The sequence below is a fragment of the Euprymna scolopes genome, chromosome 39 (assembly GCF_053919585.1).
Source record: "Euprymna scolopes isolate OS-2025 chromosome 39, ASM5391958v1, whole genome shotgun sequence".
Classification (NCBI taxonomy): Eukaryota; Metazoa; Mollusca; class Cephalopoda; order Sepiida; family Sepiolidae; genus Euprymna; species Euprymna scolopes.
The window spans coordinates 5,715,788-5,733,975 of NC_136520.1; the positions used below are offsets into that span (position 1 = coordinate 5,715,788).

At 34.8% G+C, this 18,188-nt stretch overlaps 1 protein-coding gene across 1 annotated transcript in view; it reads left to right on the forward strand.

Annotated features, from left to right (window-relative positions):
- LOC145263637 (uncharacterized) overlaps nucleotides 1-18,188 on the forward strand; it is a 42,249-nt gene that overhangs the window by 11,467 nt on the left and 12,594 nt on the right. The window contains exon 2 of the mRNA XM_080120490.1: nucleotides 14,528-14,994. Within this exon, the coding sequence (XP_079976616.1) occupies nucleotides 14,528-14,962 (435 nt within the window). The 3' untranslated portion in view covers nucleotides 14,963-14,994. The remainder of the gene's footprint in view (nucleotides 1-14,527; nucleotides 14,995-18,188) is intronic.

Here is an 18,188-nt window from a genome sequence, read left to right on the forward strand (position 1 = left end):
CATGAGCTATAGGTTTCTTCGATCCATCTGGCAGGATATGCTGTACACATTTTGGGTCGTAATAGGTTAAAAATAGATCGGACGTCAGCGTCTTTTTAATTTTCTCAAATGCGTCTTGACATTCTTTTGTCCATATCCATGGTGTTTCTTTCTTTAATAACTCGTTAAGCGGAGCTCTTAGGTCATGCATTCCTTTGATAAATACTTGGTAGTAGTTTGCGAGACCTAAGAAACTCTGTAAAGTCGTCACGTTATATGGTGCCGGCTTGTTTTTAATTGCTATCAATCTTTCCGGGTGTGGGCGTCGACCGTCTTTATTTATTATTTGCCTTAAATTTTTGATTTTGTCTAAACAAAATTTGCATTTGTTTTCTTTCACCTTGAATCCGTATTCATTTATTCTTGGGAATACTTCTTTTAGATGCTCTTGGTGTTCACTTATGGATGCGCTCCTGATGATTATGTCATCCAGGTATGCACAAGCACAATCTATTCCGTTCAGCATTGTATCCATTGCTTGTTAGAAAATCGCCAGCGCAACTTTGATCCCGAAAGGTAGACGGTTGTATTTGAGCATTCTTCTTCCACTGGAATTGGTAAATAAGCGTCAGACAAATCTATTTTTGAAAAAATTTTGCCACCATTTAATCTGGCAAATATCTCCTCAGGGCTTGGTAAAGGGTAGTGGTGGTCTTTTAATTCATCATTTAGGCCCGTAGAAAAGTCTGCACAATCTATTCCGTTCAGCATTGTATCCATTGCTTTTTAGAAAATCGCCGGCCGGCGATTGTATTTGAACAACCCTTTATGCATGTTAATGCATATCTTCAAGCATTCTTCTTCCATCGGAATTTGTAAATAGTTTACGTACACCGTAGGGGCTGCCCAGACGCTAGTTTTGATTTTCGATAAGATGCCTGTTTTTTTCGAGTCTATCTAGCTCGCTATTTATTTTATCTAAATCGGTGAACGGTGTTTCTTAAACACTGGTGTTGCATCCTTTTTTAGCTCGAACGAAACCTTAAATTTATTGCATCTTCTTTTTTAGATCGTTTTTACTATTTTCTGATGTTGGGGTGCAACTGGTTATTTTTCTACAAAAAGCGTTCATTGGTTTATCCCAAAGATTGAATTTTTCAAACCAGTCAATTCCCAATAAGTTCTCGCTTTCTTTAATTACAAAGAGTTTCAATTTCTTCATCGTGCCATTTAAATTAATGGGCAGGATGACCTCTCCTTCAAATTTTATTTCGTCTCCTGTCACTGTTCGTGCACTTTTACTTGACTTTTGAAGAGTCGGTTTACCCAGCTTTTTCCAAGTGTTGACGTTTATTAACGACAAATCCAATCCAGAGTCAAGCTGAAATTTCACTTGTTTGTCGAAAATATTTACTGATACATATTTTCGTAAATTATTTTTCCCTTTATCGTTTGTTCTCATTTGGTGTACTCTATTTTTTTTCTGCAGCAAACACTCTTATGTCCAACTTTATCGCAATTGTAGCACCTGATATTTTTGTAAGGACAATCCTTCTCCAAATGTTTTTCATCACATCTTCTGCAATTATTACCTGATACTGTCTTTTTATAATTCCTTTGATTATTATCGTAATTTCGTTTTCTGTAGTTATTATAACTTGGGTATTTATAATTTGAGTATTTTTTTGAATTTTGACTTGTCTCAAAATTTCTTTGTCCTGAGTTTCTGAAAGGTTTTTTAATCTTCCTAATTTACGTCACTCCTGCTTCTTCTATATCACTGGAATCTTTTTTTTAGTGATACTGCCCTTTGGCAATTTTCTGCTAATTTCTGCAATGTCAGGCCTTGTTCTGTCTCTAATTTGGAGAGAACGCGTCTTCAGATCTCTGAATTTTTTGTGGATACTAGACCTTGTGCAAAGATTAAGCATTTAAAATTGCCCACCGTGAGTTCCGATAATTTGAAGTTGTCGCAGTTTTTGTTTACTACTGACGCGTATGTCAGGTAGTTCTGCTCCTCAGTTTTCTTAAGATTCATACATGACCATCTCTTGTGGAAAAGAGACATGTTCGGTCCGAACAACTCCTTAAGAAGCTTTATGGTCTCAGCAAAATCTAACTGATTCGTTCTCCTTGGAAATATGAAATCAACAAATTTGCAATGTTCACTGGTACCAAGCTTTCGAAGTAATAAACTTACTTTCTTTCCATTTGGTCAGTTTTCGCAGTCTGTTTTGAAAATATCTTCATACCTCTTGAAGTATGCCTCAAAAGTTTTATCCTCTTCTGGTAGGTATGTGAACACTTGTTAACAATTGTTGTGTTGGAGAAAGTTGTATTACTTTCTCGTATGGAATTAGCTGTTAATCTTTCTAACAGTTCTTTCTGTTCAAGTTGAATCTGCGCGAACCTTTCTTACTGCCTTTCTAGGCATTTTATGAGTCGGTCATTTTGTCTTTCGTCTCTTTCTGCGTGTAGCGCTTGCTGTTCTTTTTGTAGGATCTGCTGATTCTGCATGAACTGTGTCATTATTTTAGCAAATTCCTCCATCTTGTTTTTTTTCCCCCCAAAGATTAGAAAAATCAGTCTATTTTACTAATTCACTTTTTACAATAACTACGAACAATCGTTTTTAGGTTCGCTTTTCTTTTTTTTCTTTTTTTTTTTCTTTTTGTCAACCAAATTCTATCGATATATTATTTTTTGCGTTGAACCTTTCTTTTCCCCTTTTTCTATTGAGGGATAAAAAATGTATTTTATTTTTTCTCTTAATCCGTTAAGTTTTGATTACGTACAAGAATTCTTTTAAAAAACAAATCCTTTCTTGGTACAGCTGAAAAAAATATCACTTTTCTCGTTCAAGACAATTTGCATAAATTAGTTCACGATGTACTAGCGAAAACACCTTTTTTTTTTCTTTGATTTTCGTAGTCACTTTGAAATGGTTATTGGTATTTTGCTAGCGAAAACACTTTATTTTTCTTTGACTTTCGTAGTCACTTTGAAATGGTTATTGGTATTTTGCTTTCAAGTATCCAGTGTTTGAATATCTCGTTAGACAATTTTGTAGTTACTTTCGTTTGTTTTTTTTTTTTGTTTTTTTTCGACAGTGATAACTTTCCGCGTAAATTATTTTTCAAATACTGTTGCTGTGTCTAACAGTGAATTCCTGAGTAAATCTTTTTCAAAATCCTCGATGTTACTGTTGTGTTTAACAGTAATTTTTTTTTTTTTCTTCGAGTACGTTTTTTTTTTTTTTTTTTTCAATCTTTCTCGAGTAAGTATTTTTCGTACATCACTGGTGAGTTTAGTCGTGGATTTTCCCGCGTAAGACTTTTTTCGCATTCTCGATGCCACGCTTGTGTTTATTAGTGGATTTTAACCCGCGTAAGTCTTTTTTCAAATTCTTGACGCCACTGTTGTATTTAATAGTGGATTTTATCCTGCATAAATCTTTTTTTCGAATTCCCGTCGCCACTGTTGTGTTTTAATAGTGGATTTTATCCTGCGCAAGTCCTTTTTCGAATTCCCGTCGCCACTGTTGTGTCTGCACAAATAATTAACAAGAACACGGAAAGTAAAGGTATAACAATAATATATTAGGCAGAAAAGTTATATAAATATTTACATGTCTTCAAATATATTTCAGTTGGAGATATTCCGGCAGGTGGCGTGTTGCATGTCTTACTGGAGGCAACATAGGTGTCTTGCCTATTTGGCGGTCGTTGCAGAACTCTCCCGGTATTGGTGATTGCTACCTTTATATATCTCACTCACCCACCTATGTTAATTAGTGGGCATGTCTCCACAACAATTTGAGAGTTCACCTTTTTGGAGGAGCTGGTTTTCCCCAACATTGTGGGGAAACAAATAAATAAAATGGGCAGAAAGTGGGAAGCTTAACTGGCCTCCAACCAGATGTTCATTTCTGCGCCTGTGTGAACTCATTCACTTAATTATCCATTTCTGCAAGTCAACTTTTTGATCGACATCGCTAAATTTTAACGCTTTTCACTTCCTGTTGTGTCGTAGTGTAGCGGTAAAATGTCAGCTTTTCTTTCACTTTCTTTTCCGTCTTTGCGTCATGGGTTCGAGCTTGCCTTCCTACTACCACTTTTTTTTTTTTTGCAACACACACCTCCAAACATCCGGGCAACGCTGGGCACCCAGGCTAGTCTATTATGAAAAGGACAGGTATCTGTATATGTATTTGTTTTTATGTTCAGCTAAAATTCTGAAACTACAAAACAAAGCCCAACAAAGTTAGAATAATTTTGAATCGGTGTTGCCCTAAAGGAATAATACATATATCTCCCACATTTCGACATGTTACTTTCCAAGTCGCACACATGCAGTTTCTGAGCAATCATTAATTTATGTGGATGGAACTGCAAACACCAATCATGTTTTCATTAATCTAATAACTTGCCACCTCATCAAGCAATGTGGTTTGAACTAGTGCACATTTTACTGCAGAAATGTTATTTTGATTGGTTGGTTGTTTTTGTTTTACGGCATATCAACCCTTTTCGGGTTATTTAATGGCGAATCCAAAGATTTTGAAGAAAATTTTTAATAGAATATATTTGTTGTTTTCAAGTCGGTTTCTATTTAACCCATAGTTGGGACCCTAACAGGTACTACCACTCTGGGTAAGAGTGGACCTCGGAGCAATGGTAATTAAAGGGTGGCTCCACACTCCCCAAAGCCCACAAGCTGGGGCCTCACCACTGGATATAGTTTAAGGTCATATCCAGGACCCCCATTGAGGGACTTTTACCCTCTGCAGTGGGGCAGTTGGTGTATTCTAATGCCCCACCGACAGGGCCGAAATGTTATTTTGAAGAATGGTGAATCTGTAATTGCAAAATAGAGAGCTTTCCGAGTTTATTACAAGATAGAACGGCATGATGATGTTCTAGATAAAAAATCAATACAGCTATGAGCCGCAAATTTCAGACCTACAGGTTCGGCACTTAAATGAAAATCACCTGGAAGCCTTCAAAGCGCTCGAATGCCAGACAGTATTTGAGATGTGAGACTTCCTGTTACTCAGTTTCCAACATGTTCAGCTCACAAACAAGCCACTCAGGTATAAGGCCCGGAAGCCACTCAGGGATAAGGCCTTGGGATTGTCTGATTGAACAATCAGAAGAATTGTACACACAAAACAAAAACAACCAACCAATCAAAATAACATTTCTGCAGTAAAAGCACAATGGGCACTAGTTCAAACCACATTGCTTGATGAGGTGGCAAGTTATTAGATTAATGAAAACATGATTGGTGTTTGCATAAGTTTAGTAGCAACATAGATGTGGGGGGGGGTGTTTTTGTAACACTCTGTGTGCACTCTAGGTTCATGTTTCATCGGGGGATGGGGAATTCTGTGTTATTATTTTTTATTTATTTATTTTTTTTACAAGGTAGTCATCACTTATCAAGGCCCGGAAACCACTCGGGGATAAGGGTTATTGTGTGTACAGTACGTTAGTTTTGGAGATTTGATAAAGTGTCTTACTTAAGGAGACACGTTCATCAGGAATTTGTTCACATTGGACTTGAAGACATCCAGGTTGTAGTGAATGCTTTGACGAACTGCAGGCAATTGTACCTCCTCGATGTGACTACCCGCAACAAACCCGACAAGTCCCACCCCTTTATATCCCTAGGTATAAGAAAGCCTTTTACTCCAATAGTTTCTTACCCAGAACTACAAGTCTTTGGAACTTCCTTCCGGGATACTGCTGTCTCAACTGTACTGATATGCAGAAGTTCAAGTGTAATGTGAACAAACATCTTTCTACTCATCTCCCTTCATAATTATGTCCCCAATAGTAGCCCCCTACTTCAAAGTGGCACTTGCCTTGTTTGGGGTGAAAACTGAATAAAAATAAATATATATATATATATATATATACACAAGAACTCAAGTTTGCCCAGCTGGGCAAACTTGAGTCCTTGTACCGGAAAAATATCCAGTAAATAAAACGTTGTTTAGTAAATCGTCATCTTTTTGCATTTTTTTTTTTGTATTTCCATACACCAAACACGGATATAAATATCACTAAAATATTCGCTGGGTCATAAGCTTCATTTCGGTACCTTACTTGCCTGGGTGGGTTGCCTGTAGGCTGAGATAAACTGCGTCTCACACACACACACACACACACACACACACACAGACATTAGGAAAATTTATAATAAGATATATAAATATTTACGTGTGTGTATGTATATATATATATAGATATGTATATATAATAAATGAATGACAAAAGTCTATATTCCAAAGTTCATGATGTTGACCATCTAGCAATTTATTCCTTTAATTCATTTGACATTTATGCATATATATATATATATGTATATGCATATACATATGAATATATATATCTATAAAAGTGAATGTATATATCTATAAAAGTGAAATTATTTGTGTGTGTCTGTGTGTGTGTACTTTTCCCTACCAAACTACTCTGTCAATTTTCAGTCTACAGGCTCGAGATTTGACATAAGGAGTATTGAGATTTGGGAAAATCTTCTTAATTGGTTTTCGGCCAGAAATTTGAGCTTTGAAAACTCTACCAAACTCCTCCACCAATTTTGGGTCTAAACACTTGAAATTTTGATATTTTAAATGTAGGTTACTTGGAAATGGATCAAACTTTTTAATTTAAGCCCAAGACAACAAATGTTAAGGAGTCAAAATTGGGGTCAAAGTTTTAAAACATTTGACCTCTGCGGTTCCTACCAAATTACTAATTTTTGATCTAAACATTTGAAATTTTTCATAAAGTGTATTCAGACAAAAGCCAGGCTTTTGAATCGGTTTTCGGCTGAAAATTTGGCTGCTAAGGGGTCAAAGTTAAAAAGACTTGACCTTCGCGGCCTCTAGCAAACTATTCAGCCAATTTTGGGTCTAAGCATTTAAAATTTTGCATAAAGGGTATTCAGACATGCTTTTTAATCAGTTTTAAGGCGAAAATTTAGCTGCCAAGAGGTCAAAGTTGAAAGAGTTGACCTTTGCAGACTCTACCAAACTCCTCCATCTATTTGGGGTCACTTGAAATTTTAGATATAGGTTTCCTAGACATGAGTCAAACTTTTTAATATATATATGCATATAAAGTTATGAACAGTACATAGGGCCTGAGCAAAACCGGGCTGAACTGCTAGTATATATATATATATATATATATATATATATATATATATATATACAGTGGGGAAAATAAGTGTTGGACACATCCCATTATTCTTTATTTAACACATTTTTATGCAGCGAATGACGCGAAAATTTAACAAGAAATAGTTACTAATTTAACAATAAAAAATAACTTTAGAAATTCGAACCTTTTAATGCATAACAAAAATTATATAATAAAAACGAGAATAGCCGGAAAAAAAGTATATATATATATATATATATCTAGAGAGAGAGAGAGAGAGAGAAATAATAAGGAACAAACCAGATTATGTGTTCATCAACGTTTCGTCTTTATTTCGAGACTTCCTCTGGATGAAATTAAAGATTGAAATAAAGACGAAACGTTGATGAACATATAACTTGATTTGTTCCTTATTATTTCTCTATTTCGTTGGAATACTATTTCCATTATTCTCATATATATATATATATGCGTGTGTTTGTATATATATGTGTGTGTGTGTGTAAATATATATATATATATATATATATATATATATATACTTGAATGAATTCAGATTCCTCAAAAGTTGAAAAAGGCCAAAGTGCTATGCAAGGTACCTTCAAGGAATGCGCTCACAAACTTTAGTCTGCATGGAATTCAAGGTGTGGAATTGAAGTGAAAAGCGTCTGTGCTAAAAACTCATTATCATTTCTGGTTTTTACTCAGATGAGAAAAAGTTTTATATATAGACTAGCAGGCCACCCAGCATTGCGCAGTTGTTAAATATGCTAAAATATGATAATTCCTAGCAAACTTAACTGCACAATATCGTACAACATGGCAATAAGAGCAAGTAAGAAACCGAAGATTAATAAAGGATACAATAATAAGGATCGAAGGAATGAAGTGGGTACTAGGAGTAAGAGAAACAAGTTTGGTTTAATCCGCTGTTTAGCGAACATATCCAAAACAATATACCTAAGGAATTTTGCAGAATAATTGATAAAAAATTCCCGCCTGAGAATAGAATAAGGGATAATAATAAGTCAGTATCGGATGAACGGGTTTTAGAGAGAAACTGTAATTGCAGAATACCTGGCAATGTCCGTTGAGTGGCAAATGCTTAACCAAAGAAATAGTGTACAAATGTGAGATTAAGGCTGATAATATTAAGAAGGTATATCTTGGAGCCACGGAATGCGTCTTTAAGGAAAGATTCAGAAACCATGTTGTGTCCTTCAAAAATGAACCGGGGAATGAAAATAATAGAGGTGTTAATGATAGGAATAAAAAGAGAAACACAACTGCATTAGGTGATTGAATCAGGGAACTTCATAAAAACAAAAAAGATTTTGAATTGAAATGGTCAATAGTAGATAAGGGTAGTAAATATAGACCTGGTAAATCAAAAAGGTGCGGCCTGTGTTTACTGGAAGCCTTCTACATAGTGAATTCTAAAGAATAAATATTAAATAAAAGGCTGGATGATATACAGGGATGTCTTCATGGGAATAGATTTTTGCTATCACATCTTAAACGTAGATGAGAGAAAAAAAGATGCTTGGAAAAATAAAGGTTCTTGATTGTAAGGCCAAAGTTAATATAGAGTTAAATAGCTAAGAATGATGTAAATTAAATATGATGAATGATTCAAATTTAGCAAGCAAATCTGGAATCTAATATTCTACACTAGAAACACATTTTTAGAAATAAAGACCATGGATTATTAGATAAGAAATTCAGATCTATAATAAGGATTAACAAAGATTAGCAATATTGTTTCAAAACCGGGAACACTTTCTTAGTCGAATGAATGGTGAAATAGTTGATACCGTTTCTAGATCAATAAAATAGCTTAACAAAGATTAGCAATAGTAATTCAACAACAACAAAAAAAACAATATTAGTAATTAAAGAATGGGATTAATTGGTACCGTTTTTAGATCAGTAAAACTTGAAAAAAATCCTTGCTTATTAAATAATGCTCTTGTTCTGAACGATTAAATCCAAAAAACCAAGGTGGACCTCCACTTTCATTGGAGTAAAACGTACATGGCGCTAAATAATATATTTATTAATAGAATACTTATTAATGGGATACGTATTATTATTAGATAAATATTTAAGAACTTAATTCCCGAATTGATATTATTTGAATTAAAGTCATATATAACCTCAGAAAAATATGGTTGTATGTATCATGGTTGATCCTGATAAGTGGTGATGCCTTTAACCCTTATCCTCGAGTGGTCCCTGGACCTTGATAAGTGGTGATGCCTATGTAAAAAAAAGATCAGTAAAACTTGAAAAATCCTTGCTTTTTAAATACTACACCTGTTCTAAACGATTAAATCCAAAAAAACAAAAAAAAAACAAGGTTTCATTGGAGTAAAACGTACATCGAGCTAAAGATTAGATTTATTATTAGAATACTTATAAATGGGATATGTATTATTAATAGATACGTATTTAAGAACTTAATTCCTGAATTGTTATTTTGTATTAAAGCCACGCATAACCTCAGAAAATTATGGTTGGATGGCAAACGTAGGTTAAATCTTTGATAATTAAATTAGTATCATGGTTAGGATATGCATTACAAACTTATATTTTGAATAGGTTAGCCTAGTTTTAATTGGATTTGTTTAATTAATAAATAAATCATAAATACATATGAGGAATTTACCAAACTTAGAATATCGAACGGCTTGAGTTACCTCCCTTTCAACGTTATGGATACATATTAGGATTTTGGTAACTTATAATTCGACTAAACCTGTAAAATTTCGGATGTACAGAGTCATCTCCCTTTCTACATCTAAAATATCCGATATTCGTAAATCTTAATAGGAAGGAACTAAAGAAAATAAAAAATTAAAAATAAATTGAGATCCTTAATTTTAAATGAAGAATGAGAATGAACTAAGTATAAAGTAATGTTAAACTTTCTTTCCTTATTGAATACGTTTTAAACAAAAACCGTTTTTTTAAATCACATAAATAGGTTAGCCGATATTTTTATAAATAAAAAAAAGCAAATTTCAGATACAGAATTAACATAGAATCGCAACAATATAACTTAGTTGATTTGTCCGGATTAGAAAAAATAAGTTAAATTAAATAAAGAAATAAAGAAATTTAATTTAAGAACTTTATGAATAGTATTAGTAAAACATTAAGTAAATTTAAGTTATTAGTGGTTATGTTGTATAATTTGATAGAAAATGTTTTTTATAGATACATATTAAACGAACATAGATAATTAGTGGTAATGTTGTATGATAATTTGTTTGAAAATTTTTTTAAATAGAGATACGAAAATCTTTGCAAGGATGAGATATAGGTAAAATATTTTCGCCTTTTTTTTTCCTTATAAGGGAAATGGTTTCCATAATATTTCGTAGTTAAAGTGTTTTTTATTCAACAAGTCTGACGAAAGGCTGTCCTTGTGAAAATTTTCAAACGGCATAATGATTGAATTTGTCCAAATGGTCTTGAAACAATTGTAACTAATGTTGAAATACACTATTTGTTGCTATCAAATCCATTCTTTGATGTCTTGGCTTTTGTTAAAACACACACACACACACACACACACATATATATATGTTTTATTTTTTATTACCGTATCTTTCTGTTAAGTTACATTATTGTTTCAGCTACCTTTTTTCTGTAAAAGTCTGAGGATGCTACAGAACAGAACGATAAGGTAATAAAAAATAAAACGCATATTTGCTCTACAACAGTATTGAGCACTTTCTTCAGTTTTTATTAATTACCATTTCCACTAAATATATATATATATATATATATGTTTATTTTTGAAATATTGTTAATTGCAATGTATAGCGTTTTCATTTAATGGGTTGAGACTGTTATGATAAAAACTGAATTACCATTAATTTCGAGTAAAGCTCAATGCATCTATTTTATAGGTGCAGAGCATGTATAATACAAAACTTTGTTGAAATTCAAAGGCTTACATTTTTTCTTTTATATAACTCTTGTTTATTTCATCTTGGATCTCTCCATTACAGCTGTTTCGTTACTGGGATGGCAATTTTATAATTTTATGTTTTCATAAAATCATAAAATTGTCATGAAAATTTTAATGAAAATCATAAAATCATCATCCCATTAACGAAAAGGCTGTGATAAAGAGATCCAAGATGAAATAAACAAGAATTATATAAAAGAAAAAATGTAAGCCTTTGAATTTCAATAAAGTTTTGTACTAATATATATATATATATATATATATATATATATATATATAATTTCCGTGGAAATATTCTTTATCTACTTATATTTCCTTTTTATATATATAAATCCTTATTTAAAAAGCTCAATGTAATTACAGAGCATATAATGAATAAATGACAAAAGTCTATATTCAAAATTTCATGTTGACCATCTTACAATTTATTCCTTTAATTCGATTGACATTTACAAGAATTGTATATGTCAACTGAATTAAAGGAATAAATTGTAAGATGGTAAACATCATGAAATTTGAAATATAGACTTTTGTTATTTATTTATTAAATATATAATGATAAATATATATATATATATTTATCATTATTATTATTATTATTATTTACTATAATAATTATTAAATACCTACAGATACTAGTGTTTCACCCTTTCGGGAATCATCAGTGCAGGGTGTCACGATTAACGCCAGTCAAGAGATTCAAACCCCAGCAACAGAAGTCATGTGTGGCTTCATTAGCAAGGACCCGAACCATTCACTGTCAACCGCGAGATATGCAGTTGAAATTTAAACATTTATTCTTATTATATGCTTTTAACGTCAGTCAGAGTGATCTAATCATTATATGGCGATCTGCGCATATGAGCAAAGTTGACCGACTTTATTACAACTGAAAGTGCTCAACGATAAGAAATAAGTTTCTTAAAGGGGCTGACATTATTATTTACCGTAATAATTATATATATATATATATATATATATATATATATATATATATATATATATAAGTGAAAGTGTCTGTGTACATTTCCCTACGCAATAACTCTGTCAATTTTTAGTCTACAGACTCGAAATTTGATATACAGGTTACTGAGATTTGGGAAAATCGATGTGATCGGTTTTTGGCCAGAAATTTGGCGATTTAGGGGTCAAAGTTCAACGATTTGACTTTTGAGAACTCTACCAAACTCCTCCGGCAATTTTGGGTCTACCCACTTGAAATTTTAGATATAGGTTCCTTGGAGATGGATCTAACTTAATAACTTGATTTGAGCCCAAAACAATAAATGTTAAGCGGTCATAATAGGGGTCAAAGTTAAAAAAAAAATTGACCTCTGCGGTCTCTTCCAAATTACTTAGACAATTTCTGGTCTAAATATTTGAAATTTTACATAAAGGGTATTCAGAGATAGGGCAAGCTTTTTCATCAGTTTGGGTCGAAAAGTTTTAGTTACCAATATATAAATGTATGTATGTATGTATGTCTGTTTACATGTCTGCCTTAAACTGTCAATAGAGGCGACGTATTTTACCAACATCAGTATCGTTTTAAAGTTTGATCTTTCATAGGACAAATATCGAAAAATTGGCTAAAAACATTAATATCTTCCCCTTCAACTAGGCACTTTTCTACGGGGGGGGGGGCACTTTTTTGCCGATATTTTTTAAAGTTATCCTCTCCTTTAGATTTTCTAGCCTTAATTTTAAAAAAATGTCGCTTCTGGTTTGGCGGTGGTCGTAACAGCATTTACCCCGTTCTTTTCCTCCTTTGCGGTACGGGTTCGAGCATGCCTTCCTACTACCACTTTTTTTTTTTTTTTTTGCTCAACATACACATCGAAACACCCGGGCAACGCCGGGCACCTATGCTAGTTTATAATAAAGTTTTTTCACTTTCTTTTCCTCCTTTGTGGTACGGGTTCGGGCCTGCCTTCCTACTAGCACTTTTTGTTTTTGCTCAACATGTTGTCGTCTCACCATGTATTGACCAACTAATCCTCTGACCTGCTTTAGGTAGGATTGAAACCGCTATCTTCAGACAATGCTCACCTGAAACCATAGAGACGCAATGCCTTTATCCACTATGCTACGGACCCCAAAGTTAGTTGGTCAAAACATTGGTGAAGAGACAACAGCAACTATGGAAGGCAGTAATTACTGGGGATACAGTTACAAGACTCAACAAGTCTATCCTGTTACGGTTAACCACCTGAAGAAGACCAAAGAATAAGTTGGCCAAAACATGGTGAAGCAACAATTAAATATGAACAGGCATCTTGCTGCTCAACTCCCCACGGTCCCTTGTTAGATACAATCCTTACGTTGCTTTGTTTGTGGTGAAAAAGAATAAACAAAATTCTTGCATTTTTTTTTTGTTTTTTTGCTGACTTTATCTGCATAGTTGTTGGTGTTTCAACTAAAGAATAACACGTACAGACATATTGGCAAGTTGAAATGCAAACCGTTCATTTCAATTTGCCGACATTTTTACTTTCTGTGCATTCAATTCATTTCTTTAAGTTGTTTAATATTAAGTTTTTCTTACTTATCCTTCGATAGCTACATCGGCAGGAGTACTAAATATTTTGATTCTTGCTGATGGCATCTAAGTCATTTTTTAAAAAACATTTGAAACCAGTATTATTAGGTACAATATAATATTCAATAGAGAACTAGTTCTGTAATAATAAATACGAAATCTGCATAAATTAAAATATACTGAAGTGCATTTTATGACCCAGCTAGACCCCCACCCCTGCTAGTATTACAATAAATAGGTCATTATGTATTAGTGTTGGGACGATTAATCAGAACCAGGAATTGGAAAAATCAGAACTTTTTTTGGAGTTATCAGAATCAGTAAAATTTCTGCCTATTTTCTGATGCCAAAAACAACTCTTTTAATTGTTTTCTTTTTATTTGATTTTGTTAAAAACAAAATCTTCAACGGCTGGTAGTAATGTTAAAATAATGAATATTTATTGATTTTAAACAACCAGTAAAACTAAAATCTATAGACTATCCCCCGCAAGCGTATTTTTACGTTTGAGAAAATCTCTACACATAATTATGTGTAATCAGGGGGAAAAAATAACTCTATAAGTTAAATATTTAGAGTTAAATATTTACAGCCTTCTTCAGATGATTAACCACAATGGGATAGGAATGCTGAATATTGTAACTGTATCCCCAGCAATTACTGCCTTCCATAGTTGCTGTTGTCTCAGCAGGGTTTTTGGCCAATTAATCCTCTGGCCTACTTTGGGTAGGATTGAAACCGCTATCTTCAGACAATACTCAACTGGAAACGTACAGACTTGATGCCTTTATCCACTGCAACAACAACAAAAACAAATGTCGTCATTTTCTTTTTATATCTTTTTTTTTTTTTTTTTAGGTATTCCAGGCCAACGGAAACTTTGTCCGGAAATTTGGGCGTTCAGGCCACGGTCAACCGGGTACCTTTAACTCACCGCACTATCTTGCAGTCAGTCCAGATAATCTCATCTACGTGACAGACAGCAACAACAACCGAATACAGGTGTTCAGTATTTACGGGGACTACCTCTTCAGTTTTGGTTCAGAAGGGATCGGCCGAGGTCATCTTTGTAACCCCCGGGGAATTTCCATTGATGACCAGGGGTTTGTGATCGTTGCAGACTGTGGCAATCACCGGATTCAAGTATTCCGAGGAGACGGTCGTTTCTATTCGATGTTCGGTACTTGGGGGGAGCAACCAAACCAGTTCAAGAGCCCCGAGGGGGTGAGCGTGATGACCAATGGAGCTGTAGCCGTGACAGACCGTGAAAATAACAGAGTACAACTCTTTTGAAGATAGAAGATGAAGAAAGTCAACTATCACCGGTAAGTATTGTTACGTTTTTTTTTATTACATTTTCACCCCAAACAAGGCACATTGCCACTTTGGTGTAGGGGGCTACTATCAGGGGTAACATCTACTGGGGTACTATGTGGGGGTTTGGGCGGCAAGATGTCTGTTCACGTTACACTTGAACTTCTGCACGTCAGTACAGTTGGGGAAGCAGGGACCTGGAATGGAATTCCAGAGTCTAGCAGTTCTGTGGAAGAAACTACTGGAGTAGAAATATCTTTTACATCTAGGGATCTCTACTGTGTGGGGGTGAGATTTAGCTGCCTGTTGGATTTGTCGAGGGTGTTTACGTCGTGGGGGCACAAGTGCTTGCAGTTCGTCAGAGCATTCTCCATTAAAATACTTGTAGAACAGGCAGAGGGATGCAACATTTTGTCGATGGGACAGAGGCTGAAGCTTAGATGCCAGTTCAGGGCCTATCAGATTTGTGACTCTCTTTTGAACCTTGTCAAGGAGCGAGAGACTAGTAGCCGATGCACCAGCCCAAATATGACAGCAATACTCCATACATGAGCGAATGGTTGCCTTATAGAGGTACAGGATACTTTCGGGTGTTAGTAGTTTTCTAGCACGGTAGAGAGAGCCCACCTTCCTCGCAGCGGCCCTGGCAATGTTGTCAGAAATAGATCCTGAAGTGAGGCTTGCTGGTCGTGACGGTCTGGGAGATGGGTTGGGAATGTTACTGTCTGTGTCAAGGAATGGGATATAGAAAAGTTATAGATGATGCTACCAGCTGTGCCTTATGTCTCTAATTGAGCACTGTTAGAAGGCTATGAATTGGCGACTCTCTTTTGTTATGTTTGAACACAAGAGAGTATTTGTTAGTTGTCTATCTGCTTGCTCTATCTAACTGGAGAGATGGACAGGAGGTGAATATGAAGAATAGTTATAAAATCTGTCAAAATATAACAAAGATAGATCATAAACAAGTTTACTGGAAGGTCTATTCAGCTGATCTGATCTGCGTGTATGTTACATGGATCGGGTTAGCTGGAGATCGTTGAGAGTTTGAATTTGGACGTAAAGGAGAGCAGACGGTTTAACAGGTCATTCCTCTCTTCACTGGGGAGGGAGCTGACATGTGTGAAAATAGAGACCTAATAGTAAACTACGCAAGCAAAGATATTCACTTTCCATTCTTCTGCGATCAACACCTGGAACGTGAATAAAAACTATATAAAACCAACTATGGTCCCCCCTTGCCAAAATTTCACAAGAAACACCCGTCTAGCAGAAAACACTATCACTAGTTTCCCCCACTCTTTTTCTGTGCCTAAACCTAAGCATAGATTCCATGAGCAAAGCTTCTTTCTTAGAACTGCACGCCTATGGAATTGTCTTCCGTTTGTCTGCTTTCCAGCTGACTACAATATGGTTGTCTTCAAGTCTAACGTAAACAAGTTTTTGATGAGCCGTTCCATATAAGTTAACAAATTTACGGAATCTCCATTACTAACAATTACTATATTGTCCAATTTCTACTGTACACCCTTTAACCCTTATCCTCGAGTGGCCTCTGAGCTTTGATAAGTGGTGATGCCTATGAAAAAAAAAAAGACAAAAAAAAACAGCTTTCTTGGAAGTGAATGAATATTCGTCCAAACAGATTCCAGACTCCCCTCCAAGAACAAGATGTATTCCAGGTGGATAAGATCAACGATGCATGAAGGTATGTCCAAAATGCATGTACCACACACGCACACACATACATACACACACACACACACACACACACGAACAATTAGATATGAATATATCATAAATAATAAGTTACGGTTAGCAATTCAACCAATCAGAAGCCTCCAACTTTATTATAAAAAAAATATCAAATTTTGGATTGAATTCAGTTCGCTGTCAACCTCTGTCTTGAAACGACTGAATCGTGGTTGCATTGATTCTTATCGGCATCTTTGTTATTAAGAATTACTCAACACTCGAGATCATGATTGCAGATTCTTCGCCGATTTGATTTTACTACCGCCATCTTTGTTCAACATAATGTCTCAACACTAAATACTTTGTCTTTTGTTCAAAAGATTTCTCAAACTCCATTGTTCTTAATAAGACTCTGCCGTGTCGAACACATGGTGCTCTGTCCTTTTCTCGGCCATGTTTAGGGCACGTCTTTTCGTGTCGCTCTCGGCCCACATGGGTAACACGTCTATGTCTGTCTTCTAACCACGTTTTTATTTTTTTAATAATTTTTCTTTCTTTATTCCTCGCTGTGACGTCACCTCGCACACAGCCCGGTCATTTGCATATGTTAATTATAATACAGTTTCTACCTCCGCTGCAATACACGCGTCCGAGCTCTGTTAAAAACAGTGAAGAACCAACAATAGACACACACACACACGCACACACACACGCACACGCACACACACACGAACACACACACGCACACACACGCACATATGAACAATTAGATATGAATATATCATAATTCTAGGGTTCAAATAGTGAAGAACCAACAATAGACATTAGTGACACGTATACAGATCAGGATGAACCTTTCGTCCCAAGTACACATATCGTTGTACCCCTTTTAAGTACCCCATAATATAACAGTATGAGGGAAAAGATTGTATGGGGACAGCAGGGAGACACAGCGTTGTCTGGGATTGAATATAAAAACTATATTGCCTTTTGTAAGATCGGAGTTATTTCCTTATGATCAAATCCAAATTACTATTACAAGCCAACGGTACTCTTTGTTTTTACATGGGGATCACCACTTATCAAGGCCCGTAAGCCACTCGGGGATAAGGGTTACTTTGTGTACAATAATCAATGTGATAATATCGTAGTAATAGTTGGTATTGGAGATTTGATAAAGCGTCTTACTTAAGGGGGCGATTAATCAGAAATTTGTATATGTTGGACTTGAAGACTTGGGTCTCATAAGATCCCTTTTTCCACTACAAATAAAATAAAATAAAATAAAATCAAACATGTGAAATAAACGGTGTTTATTTACACAAAAATAACAAGTAACAAACGAATAAATTTTTTTAGTGTCCAAAAGGTGCGTCTGGATAGACAGATCTTGCAAATGTGAAAGTTATTGAGACTGTTCGTTGTTTTGACAAGAAAAAGCAGAGAGTGTCCTTTATTTTCTCAACGAGAAAAAAGGCTTAATTTTTCTGTGTGCTAGGAGAAATAGAGA